The sequence below is a fragment of the Seriola dumerili genome, unplaced genomic scaffold (genome assembly GCF_002260705.1).
Source record: "Seriola dumerili isolate Sdu_G_001 unplaced genomic scaffold, Sdu_1.0 BDQW01000050.1, whole genome shotgun sequence".
NCBI classification, from domain to species: domain Eukaryota; kingdom Metazoa; phylum Chordata; class Actinopteri; order Carangiformes; family Carangidae; genus Seriola; species Seriola dumerili.
In genome coordinates this window covers 4,498,063-4,510,419 of record NW_019174305.1, presented here as the reverse complement: position 1 = coordinate 4,510,419, position 12,357 = coordinate 4,498,063, and the positions used below count along the sequence as shown (strand labels likewise).

The 12,357-nt window shown below is 41.1% G+C and overlaps 1 protein-coding gene across 1 annotated transcript in view; it reads left to right on the top strand.

The window, feature by feature from the left end:
* The window catches only part of LOC111217900 (VPS10 domain-containing receptor SorCS1-like), a 183,779-nt gene that overhangs the window by 150,232 nt on the left and 21,190 nt on the right, over window positions 1-12,357 (top strand). The window contains exons 13-17 of the mRNA XM_022739922.1: window positions 653-744; window positions 1,108-1,215; window positions 4,638-4,755; window positions 6,660-6,793; window positions 9,672-9,785. Coding sequence (XP_022595643.1) covers window positions 653-744; window positions 1,108-1,215; window positions 4,638-4,755; window positions 6,660-6,793; window positions 9,672-9,785 — 566 coding nt within the window. The remainder of the gene's footprint in view (window positions 1-652; window positions 745-1,107; window positions 1,216-4,637; window positions 4,756-6,659; window positions 6,794-9,671; window positions 9,786-12,357) is intronic.

Genomic DNA, 12,357 nt, shown 5'->3' with positions numbered 1-12,357 from the left:
TACACTTGGAAGCGTTTCAGCAGTTTAACTTTGATTTCTAGTATCAATTATGGTCTGTCGTTGGCTGAGATTGGCTTCCTGCAAATATACACACATGAACGCTGCGGGAGATATGTTGTATTATTGATTTTACAGACTCATCCCTGATGATTCATTTTTCCAGTGATGTCCCCAGTTGAATCTTAAACGAACTAAAATGGCCACACCACGAACTGACTGACCTGCAGTCCTGACTGTCCTCAGTATCATCCTCTGCTCATCACTCACTCTCCATGATTTTATCACAGCCTTTTAATCCGCACACACGAGCCACTGTTTTTTCAGTGTTGATGATCAAATGACATCTTAAGAGTAATTTGCTTCAGTGCCTGCATGCAGTGCAGGTGGGTGGCACCTACCTCACTTGATCCTGCCATTTACAATTTATGGTGTTTGTTTCTAATTAAACATGGCAATGAAAAAATAATTATTCAGAAGCTGATGTAGCAATCTAACTGTGATGTCTACTGTGTGTGGGTATTATTACTTCGTTTACTTGAATGAGATGGCGTGGGTGTGTGCAGACATGTGACAGACATGCACACGGGTAACAAGCCGTTGCAGAGTGAGCTGTTTTTTTTTTTTTTCTTTTTTCTTTTTTTTATCCCTGCAGATCTTCGATGAGGAATATGCAGTGCTCTATCTCGACCAAGGAGGCGCCTTAGTTGCAATAAGACACACTCCACTTCCTATCCGACACCTGTGGTGAGTCATTATGACAGAGATGCCATTTGTCACAGCATGACTAATTCCCTCGGAGGAAGCTTCGAGTCTTAAGTTAGTCAAACAAAGGCAAATTAGTTTTTTTTCAAACGGGGGGACAATATAATTCAAGTTGGAAAACCTGCCAGCAGTGGAAATTTTTGCTTTGCAGATTGTCATTCAATTTCACCTTTCTGTGTTTGAAGCCATAATGAGTCTAGCTTCCACAGATCAGTGTTCACTGAGCATTCAGCCCTGCGCTGAATATGACATAAGGTTGTTAGACAGCTCCCAGGGTCATTAGCTTGTGCACACAGTCAGGGGATTAGCGCTGGTCCCTTGTGCAATAGCTGTTTGTGTTCCCAGGTTGAGCTTTGATGAAGGACGGCAGTGGAACAAGTACAGCTTCACAAACATGCCTCTGTTCGTGGATGGGGTGCTGGGAGAGCCTGGGGAAGAGACTCTCATCATGACGTGAGTGCCAAACATTTGTCAACATGGAGATCTGTCAATCACACTGAAAAATCAAAGTAACAACACATAGCCTATGTATGTTTGTGTGTGTGAACCAGTTTGAGTTTTGGAATGAGGGCCACTTTGGGGAAAGTGAGGCGGTTTGGCAAGGCCTCACTTTCAAAGTGCTTTACAGAGGCATGGAAATACATTATAAAAAGGCAAGACTACATTAAAATAACTTTTAAAAACAAAAAAAACGAATTTGATACAAATAAAATTGCAAATATTTAAATACAAGATCAGGTAGGAAACATAGGACACCATTATAAAAGGGATTCTGTAGTGATAAATGATTTTGCAAAACAAGCAAATGTACAAGATTAAGAAGATGTTATGTATGCTGACAGTTTCAGCAGATCTCAGGTGTTCAGGAAGCTTGTTCCACGGGTGAAGAGCATATAGACTAAAAGCTTCCTCACCTTGCTTGGTTCTGATTCTGGGAACACTGAGTAAACCTGTCCCCAAATCGTACAAGTAGATCAGAGATGTATTTAGGCCCAAGACCATTTCCGTTGTGATGGTTAATTGAGTTATATGTAAGTTTTGCTATTGCTACACAGCCAACATTAGCATTAACAGATATTTACTTCCCAGTTTTGCCAAGAGCTTAGGCCATTTATGTGTTCAAAATACAAGATGTTAGAAAACGCCCTCTGAGCAGCGGTACTTCTTCAGAGGAGACTGGATGCTGCAGTGCCTCAGTATCGAAAATTGACGAGATGGGCCGACCAGGATGGGGCTAGCTGGTTAGCGTGCTAACTTCAGTAGATGAAAAGAAGTGATAGAAGTAGAAGCAAAACAAGAGAGCTGCTTCCCACCACTGGGAGCAGCTCTGGGTGAGTAAAGGAATGCAGTTTGATGGTGAATTTGCAACATTTCCTCTAGACTGGTAAGTAAGTAAGCTGTTAATGCTAACGTTGGCTGTGTAGCAGTAGCAAAATTTACAATTAGCTCCTTTATTTAACAGACTTTAAGGTCAGGGTAAGGGGCTGGAGAATGCATTATGTGACCTTAACCCGAGCCTCTGCTGCATGCATCTATATCTAAGCCTGCTGGATTCATCATTCCTGACTGCCTATTTTGGTTTTCATTAATAAAAAAGATTTCTCTCATGGTCTACCCAACATCAAAACTGGCTGTCTCCAGATTATGATCACAGGAGATCAATGCTTTGGCAGCCAGCGACAACGTTACTATCCATTTGAAGAACATGAAGGAAAATGATCAAAATGATCAAAAACAAGCCTGAGAAAACAGACATGAAACTTTAGTCAGAAAAAATTGAACAGGATTTAAAAGTGGGAAGAGCACTGAGTATGATTTTGGTCCTCAGAAACCAGATATATGAAGATTCCTTTTGTGATCTTTCCCATTTATCATAAGAATAGCCCAAAGCTGAAGTGCATAAGGATATGACGCAGCTCTACTGCTTGATTGCAGACGACTGGGGACCCTGGGGTGTGTTACCAAGGGGTTTCCACAGACATTACATCAGCATCTCATGACACTTGCCATAAATGACAGACTGACAGTCGGCTTTGTAGTCAGCTCAACAGGAGAGTGAAAGGGCACAGCTGGAGAGACAGAGAGGGGCACAGAGAATAGGAATATGCGCACGAATAGTCAACAAGAAGAAAAAGAGCTGCAGGGGAAAGGGGCAGTGTAAAGATGATGCTGGCAGGTTTGCACTGAGAATAAGTTCTGGAGCACACAGCCTCTCAGCTGACAGACACACCATTAGTTTTCATAAGACCATCATGCACTGTTTTCTTATCAATTTGTACTCATTTTTACAGTAAGTGCCTGTCATGGACGGGTGCCTCGAGAGCTAATTGACAGATTGATTGTGATAAATATGTTGTGGTATGAATGGTGAGGGAGGTCAGTGCAGAGAAACACACCCACTCAATTTAGCTGGAGATGGAATATTTATCTGGTTAGTCTCATAACCTTGGATCCTGTTTTGTTTTTTACCATTGCAAAAACATGGTTATTCATTCTGATTCCCCTTAATCTTTCAGAAGAAATAAGTTAATGTTTTTTTTCAATAACAGCAAGTCAGTTCAAGTGTAAAGACATTATATTTCAGGTTCTATCTTTAAAGGTTCTGTAGATGAGATTTTAAACAATAATATAGCAGCAAAGGAGTATTTTCTGTTTAAAGTTATAGTGGACCAGTGGCGTCCCGAGCAGAGAACGAGCATGTGAGCCCCTCCCTGTTAAACCGTCGGCCCTCCCTACGTTTATATATACACAGGCACCGCGGTCCAAGGCTGAATTTCTTTCCCAGCCCGACTGGCTTTTCTTTCGCTCATTGTGGACTATCTTAATGGTTCATAATGTTACATCTCTGTTTTCATTAGTCACCACCTACGGTAGCATGCTAACGTTGGCTGATTTGCTTTTACCAATATTATAAATGTGTTTGGCAGATGTTGCTATCGCGGGCTGTCTTACTGCCAGCATTACCGTAGCATATCACAGCAGTGCTAGCGTGGGGTATGGTTGTGACTACATTGTTTTTTTTTTGTTTTTTTGATGGCACACAGGGTATCTTTATTCAGTTGAGCGTCTTGAGGTGTGTGTGTGTGTAGCGGCCACTTTTGCTGAGTTTCGTAACACCTCGCTGATGGGGGGGGGGTTTGGTGGCCAAATGGAGGCCAGAGGCGTGGCTAGCGAAGTGTTTGTTTTGGTCTGAGATGCTGGTGGTCTAATGTGACATCTAGTGGCAGTGGCGAACGCTTTACGGAACCTTTTAAGGATGCTTCCAATCTCATGTAAAGATGTGGTAGGACGCTTGTTGCATGTCGTGCCCTAACCCTCTCTCTCCTGATGTTTCCTGTTTCCCTTCACCAACTCATGAGTAAAAGCAGAATGTCAAATAATATCTTGAAAAAAAAAGAAAGACCATGACCAGCAACATGTTAAGGTGCCAGTGTAATCAAGATGCTCAAACAGCAAATTATGGCACAGCTGGTCCTCTTGTGAGTATTCACAGCACCAGGTCCAGTGATAATGGGATAAACTTTTAAAAAACTGACAGTGTCCCTGTTTATCATAATGATGGGTAATGTCATCCAGTGCAACAGTGTGGCTCTCTGTTGTTTTTTTTTTTTATTTTTTAATCTTTTGTGGACAGAAATGGAACTCTGTGGCACAGAGGAATAAGATCTATCAGACTGTGGATGCATATAAAATACTTGGGGAGACTCAGTTCATTTTCTCTATGGTTTTTTGTGGGCTTTTGTGACTAAGAATAAGAATAAGAAAAATACTGCACATCACCAGCTTTATCCTTTTTACTCCATTTCACTGTGATCATTATCCGTAGCATGTTTTTGTGTGTGTAACAAGCAGCAGCGTGTGTGGCTATTTTCCAGGATATTTGGCCACGTCAGTCATCGCTCAGAGTGGCAGCTGGTGAAAATAGACTTCAGGTCCATCTTCAACAGGAGGTGTACAGAGGCGGATTATCAGACATGGCACCTCCACAACCAGGTATGCTCTACGCCAGCACAGAGAGACTGGACTTGTTTTATCACACTTGCTTTTCCCAGTTAGTAGAAATATATCTCTAAAGCTTAAATGTTGTGATCATTCTCTATAGTCTAAATTTCTCTTCTCTTGTTGAAGCCTAAAAGTCAGTGTGCTTTTGATAAATGCGTTTAAGATATTTTGAAATGATCCAACACTGCACCGTCACTGACAGGGTCAGTTATCAGGTCAGAGACTAGGGCAGCCTGGGCCTCCTACTGTAAAATGTGTCATTGTTAAACTTAACGTAAAATTGGTGAAAAAGAAATATCATCGTGCACCATGGACAGTTGCACTATGAGTCACTGAGCAAAGGCTCTTCCTTACATGTAGCAGCAGACCCTCACAAGGCTGGTGGTAATTTTATGTCTGTTTCAGTAAAATTTTGCAGGTTAAGTGCTGCTTTTGGTTTGAAACTGCACTTGAACTTAAATGTGTGGTTATATTTCCTGAATCTTTTTTTTAAATTAGCAAAAATATAATTAAGATAAAGTGAAAAAAGCCTTTTAATATACACATTTGTCCACAGGAAGGAAGATTCAAATAGAACAGCAGAAAGGAAATATAGTGCTCTAGGAAGCACACAGGGAGCGATTTCAGATGCACCCTATGTGTTTGATGTCAGCACTCGTAGCTCATGGATGCACTTCCATTCTGCTTCATAAACAGTTTCAACTTAATGAGCTGTAATTACAAAAATGAGATGTCAATTCCTCCATGGGAAATTAAATAAGCAAAAAGTCTGTGGAGCTCGTCCTCTCTGTAGCACTGCCTCTTAAAGTTTGGCTGATACAGAGGTTGGCTTGATCAAATGCCGGGCTTCCTCATCAGGAGCTAACCATCCCTTGCTTTTAGCCTGGCTGTGTACTGAGTGGGCTAAAGCGGGACATCTCTCAGCTCCCAGAGCATTTATGCAGATTCTATACCGATTCCTGCTGATGCTCTGAGTGAACCCTCCCAGCCCCACCCCCCCCACGCTGCATACATTAAACCTGCCCGAAAGCCCCTCAACCTGGCCGGGCCTGAAGGCGAGCCAAAGACTTAAAGTGTGCCATTATTCACGGCCCAGTCCTGTAATTGGTTTAGACGCCCATATGCTCATAGCAGTCTAATGATCAAAACATATAGCATGGAAGACGACAAGAGTCCAAGCCAATTACTGGGCTAACCTGCCTAAATGTAGAGGCAGTGTGGGTCCTAATCTGCTGCAAAAATAAACTGAACACGACCTCAGAACAGAAGACAGCACTTGTGTTTTAAGACCACTGGGAAAGTTAAGGACATTTTCAGGGGCTGGAAGTCTATTTGTGGATACAGCCTGAGTTTTTAAGCATCTCACTACTGACACCTAATGCACAGAGACAGAATGTTCTGATAATAAACAGAGCAGCAGTGTAGGCTGGAGGAAGCCGTGAAAAAGATTGGTGTTCATCCTTTTTGCACTCCAACTGATTTTATATTCACTTCCTACGCATAGATACACGGCTAAAAATGGAATGGGTGCTGGCAGCTTTTGCGACTGACGCCCCTTCTTAATCATTCATCTGAATATCACAAAAAAAAAAAAAATCTCCAAAAAAAAAAAAGTACTCGAGCAGCACATTCTCCAGTGTGACACTTGCAATGGAGGAACATTGTTGAGTTTAGCACACCACACAGCAAGAGCCTGTAAATAGTCGCTGAACAGGAACGCACAACAAGCTGAAGTAAGGCAAGGCAACAGTGCTTTTCACACACAGTGTGAAGCACACATGGCTGGTTGCATCGTGTAAATTATTTATGGTGGCAAGTGCTACAAAAGCAGCTTGTTTTTTGAAAACTGTCTCCGTGACTTTCCTCTCGGTTCTCTTTCAAAATGGGGCCCGCAGGGTGAGCCGTGCCTCATGGGAGTGAAAAGGATCTACCGGAAACTGAAGCCCACGTCCAGGTGCGTTATGGGAAAGACGTACTCTGTGTCAATGACGTCCGGCCCCTGTGAATGCACAGAGGCTGACTTTGAGTGGTAAGTATACTTTTATTTTTAACCATCCCATATTCATTCCCATTTTCTGTGGTTGTTCCACCAGAATTTTACGAAGCATAGTCATGGTTTACAGTTGTGATGAGTGCTAGAGTGTGAAAACACTTGTATAATGTTGTCTTCGGCTCTAAAAGGAGCTTTTTAAAATCTGAATCTGAAAACAAATCAGTGATGTCTGAGTTATCTTGACTTAAACTTAAAGCATAAAGCCTGTTACTAACTGGGGCATTGAGTTTGAAACATGTGGGTGTTGACAGGGTTGGGAAGGTCAAGTGGAAAGATGCACTTTAGCTGCACTATGGGAAATATGGGTTTTTGGATTTTGACCTAAACTTCAGGCAAATAGTTAAGATATCTCAACCTCTGTTAGTTCCATTTTGACTTGTGTATGTATCTTGTGAGCTCCCTAACTTTAACTTTAAAGTACAATTTTGAATTGTTAGAGTTTCCCTTTTGAATGATCCACCACGTGGAAGCAAGGCATCACAGTGTTGTGGATTTGAATTCCAAGATTGCTTGGGATGAGTTCATTTCAAGAAGAGGAGGGTAAATCGACTTATCGATGGTTAATGTGAATTTGAGCAAAGGTCCTAAAATGCCCAAATGCAGCTTACATCAATTTTACATTATGTATTAAGTCTGAGTCAGTGTGTCCTCCTCCACAGAACAAGAATCTCTTTTGTGCAGTGCATTGCAATCATCAAAGGGGGCATTATAGTGTAATGGCTGCCAATGGCACATTGCATGGCTCCCCTAATATTATTATTATTATTACTATTATTAATATTATTATTATCATTGTCATTATTATTATTATTATTATTATTTACTGTTGTGTCGTTGTCCCCCCTCCCCCGTCCCTGTCATCCACTATAGCCCGATCCTAAATTATTGCAAGTAACACAAATGAATTATTCTTAATATTAATATAATATTAATATACCAAAATAAATTTGAAATTAAATTTTAAAACCAGCTTTCAACTAACAGCAGCATTTAAGAAGTGTGCTTTAGTGACATGAGTGATGCCTGAATGCTGTCAGTGCAGTCATCTCGGTTTCTTCCTAACTGCTTTTTTATACTGTCGTGTTTTGCAGATTTAAAGTCATGATGCTGCTGAGATGTGGCAAAGGCACTGTGAATGTTTTTTTTTTTTTTGCATAAAAAAACTGTAACTTTAATGCTGTGGTTTTATTCGCTAAATTGCAAAAAACACAGTATGAAATGGTTTGCAAGAAAATCACATTGGAATCTTATAATCGTCATAATGTAATGGTTCCAGCAGCCTCTCACTAAAACGAAAATCAATCTTTCCTTGACTTCTTGAATTTTGAATCCCGATATTGTTGAAATGAAATGTAAACATCAACAGCATTTGCATTATTCAGATGCATTCATTCAGATGCCCACCTACAGGGCTGAACTGAGACGCAGATTGAGTCTTTTTCACCTATTCACTGTTTAATACTGAGTGTTAGAGAATCGGATCGCCACTGATTTAACAGATGGCTAAATTTGAGAAGTGCATTAATTATACAAATACACATATTCACATATTATATAGAGATTGTCCCTCCTACTACACCTCCTACAGACATATCTATGGTAAATTACACTACAATGAAAATATCATTGAGATAAATTATTTTTAGTTACAGTGATCTTATGAAATAAAAACAACCAGCAACAACAATTGTGCAGACTTATTCAAATTTGGGGAAAATAATTTGATTGTTTAATGCCCACTGTGGAGTTTTGATCTGCCATCATTTGGAGAACAGATCACAAAAATGGTATTTCTCATGTATTTGGCGACCAAGCCTCAGCCTTATCAATAGTAGAAATACATTTACCATATGTCCCAGGATTTAAGGGAACTGGGTTTAAGTGAGGGATTAAAAGATAAGAGATCAGCGGCATGGATAATATCCTCCAGATTATAATTGCAGAGCAGCTCTTGCAGATTCTCTTGGAGGCTGCTGTGGCTGCAAAATGGAAACCAGTCAGCTGCTCAAAAGTGTACCTGTGTGTGTGTGTGTGTGTGTGTGTGTGTGTGTGTGTGTGTGTGTGTATGTATTCATTACGAAATATTCAATTGATTTCGCCTGAATGTGTGTCACCCTTCACCGCTTAAAGGACAAAGTGTTCAGGAGAAAAATAATAATTCACAGCTTTTGTATCTGCTGCTGGTGAATGTTTATATCACAGCTCCAGCTACAGACAACGGTTTTCACATCCTCGCACCCTGCTTTCTTTGAATTATCAGCAGTATTAATGTTGCTTTTTTTTTTTTTTTTCTCTCTCTCGCTTTGGTCCCAAGTCTGCAGGTCTCTTGAGTGAGGCAGCTCTTGGAATAAGCACCATCAAAACAATAAATCACCACGCCTAATAGCTTTGATTAACAATCACAACACTTTTGCATCTGTGTGCATGTCGCACTAATTGGGGCAATTTGTCCCTTTCATTTTGGGGACATAGCGCTGCTCTGCCTTTTAATTTGTAGGACAAACAACTTGTGGGCTGTGTTTCAAAGCACCAAAAAGGCACAGAGCAGTTGCTGCAACTACTGTGATGTCAATACTAAAACGATTATGTTTACATGTCGTTTTCCACAATTATGTATCAGCATTCTAACGTCAAATATGTATAAAATACAGAGCAGGTGATCAGAATATTCTATTATCTTTTGTGTGATTTGTCTGTGAGTAACATCGGTTGTTTTCTAAATAATAAAAAATATCTCATTTTAGAATTTCCAAACAGAACCTCAGGAATATTTGCATCAGTCTTGTCTCAACGCTTCCTCTGTGGCTCTCAAATGGATAACAGTTTCTGTTTTTGTCCGCTTGAATCATTATAGTGATTATGGCTACGAGAGACGGACCGATGGCAAGTGCACCCCTGCCTTTTGGTTCCATCCATCATCGATGTCCAGGAGTTGCAGCATGGGGATGACTTTCCTTAACAGCACTGGGTAAACACAAAGGACAGCAGACTAGAGTCAGCACACAGTCTCAACAGTAACTCACAGGCATTGGGCAGAATGAATGGTGCGTTAGAGTCGAAAAGCTCAGGGCAGAGATGTAGTGCTATTCGTTTAAGTAAGTTATATAACCACTATTCCTACAGTGGCAAGTTGACATGCATTAGTCAACTATAACTGACACAATCAACTGTTAGACTGAATTTATGAGTAGTTTCATCCTCTTGAGAATATTACTCGGCAGTCGGCCAAACACCTAGCTAAGAAGTATGAGACAAAACCACAATAATTAGCAAGAAATATAGGTGAATGAATGCGAGTAGTTGTTGTTTTGAATGATTTCATTGACATACTTACAGAGCAAATGAAGCCACATTTAAAACATCCATTCTGAGGAAAAGTTGCAGTTCAGGCAGAAGTCAAGCTCATATAACAGGCTAGGCTATGAAAACATAGCGAAGCAAGCCTGTATTTCCAGCAGACACTGTGGATTCAGCACCAGCTGTCCAAGTTTAAAAGGCTGGCTTTGTAATGTTTCTTTGCAAATGCATCACAAACAAAGAAACCATCAGAAGAGTTTATGATGAATGAAAGGTTGTTTTTCTGCCATTTCATCTTCACTAATTAACGATAGATTGGTTGAAAAAATCATCTAATTCACTGTGCTGCTCAAAGCTACCAGCAACTGTGGAATGTTTTCTTCCATGTTACTCATTGCATGAACTGACGTTTTCAACTGGTGACCGTTCCATTTGTTTTTATTTGCTCTCTTACATGATATACAAATTAGTGACGATCGGATCTTCATGTGCTTTAAAAAATTGCGTATGAATTTCTAACAGATTACTACAACTACAAATATTCTATTTCTCCACTTGGAGAAAGAAAGGGGTGTCGGCAGCACTACAGCCTATAACTCACATTTGAACACACACTATGTAGCACACTATGTGCCACTAGGGGTCTCTCAATCAAAACAATAACAAAAGACAGTGTTTGGTGACACCATGAAGTAGCAAGTGATCATGGGAGTTGTTGTCTTCACCACCATTGCTGTTACTTTAGTCAACTTCTCTCAGTTTGGATTCCTTTGGTGTCAGGTGTTCAGACAGTTTTTACCAGCAGCAGAATTATCCGCAGAGCTTCTCCTCCCCGTAACCAGCGTACCAGGTAATTAAAACCGGTAGAAACACTGAATAAGGCAGTTTCTCATTAAGAGCTGGTTGTTTTTGCGACACTGCTCGGCAGACACAGGATGTCTCAGAGCGGCTGGAAGCTGAGCTGCCTAAAGTTTGTTTGGATTGTTTCTCTGAGATCCAAACATCTGATGACTAAAATCCTTAGTAATTAACACATAGTTGAAATCTACCAAAATCTTGTAAAAATGTGGCTGAAAACTGGATAAAGGTCCATTTTGACCACTTCTGGTAGACAACCACAATGCCGACACATGCACATGGGAGATATTGCACCATTGACAGGTGACCAAATGAAACAGACTGTTAACCTTGATTAAGGTTGGAAAATTGTGGAAACATTTGGGATAATGTAAGTACACAACTCAACAAAATATCAACATAAGTCTAGTCATTTTTGGAGATTTTAATTGGAAAAATTGCGTAGTGTAGCTTTTAAAAACAGTCCTAAACCAGCAGGTATAAACCACTAGTAATGATGCGATCTCTTATAAGTGTTATACCAAGAATTTAACAAAACTACTGTAGCCTACTGAGCTTAACAGTTCATGATGTAGTAATGCTTTTCCAGACAATCTCAGTTGTTGTCTCACATGCCAGAGATCCATCAACAGCCAAAATGTTTGGGCAATTAATCAAGCATCCCATTCTAATATGGACATCAAACAATAACCGATCTGTCAGAAATTCTAAAACTCTATAATTGGCCAGAGGTAACAACTCAGGGTTAATCTCTACAGTGTCTATCCTGTATTATATGACTCCACTCCACTAGAAAGCCCCGAATATAAAGAATGAAAAGAACTAAAGTTATAGCGGAGTATCCCATTTTAGGTGAGAAGCATCCTTGATTTTCTGTGTATCTTCTATGTATCTCAGCGGAGCATGAGATCTCAGGCTCTCGGCCTGATGGCCTCGGGGCAGGAGAGAGCCTGAGCAGGATATCTCAGGTGGACGGCCCAGAGGCTGGAGAGCCGATGAGCAGGGCAGCTCGGGCAGGACCAACAGGCAGGACAGACAAGCTGAGCCGCTCCAGAGGAAGGCCTGGAGGCTGGGCAGACAGGTGGAGTCGCATGAGAGACAGGGCAGACAGACAAAACTATTTTGATGGGCATTGGTGAAGGCAGGGCTGCTACAGTGGGCAGTGACAAAAGCAGTATCCATCTGGAGACAGAGCAGGAGGGTGATGGCTACGGAGGGTCACCTCCAAGCCCCGCCTCAGGGTCTGGGGCTTGGGGTCTAGCTGTGAGTCATTCATGGCATTGGACAGTGGAGGCCCTGGGTCAACAGGCAGCTGAGGCTTTGTGGCAGCTTAGGGGGGTCGACGTCTACGAGAACCTCGCTTTCTTCTTGGGGCCCCGATCCCT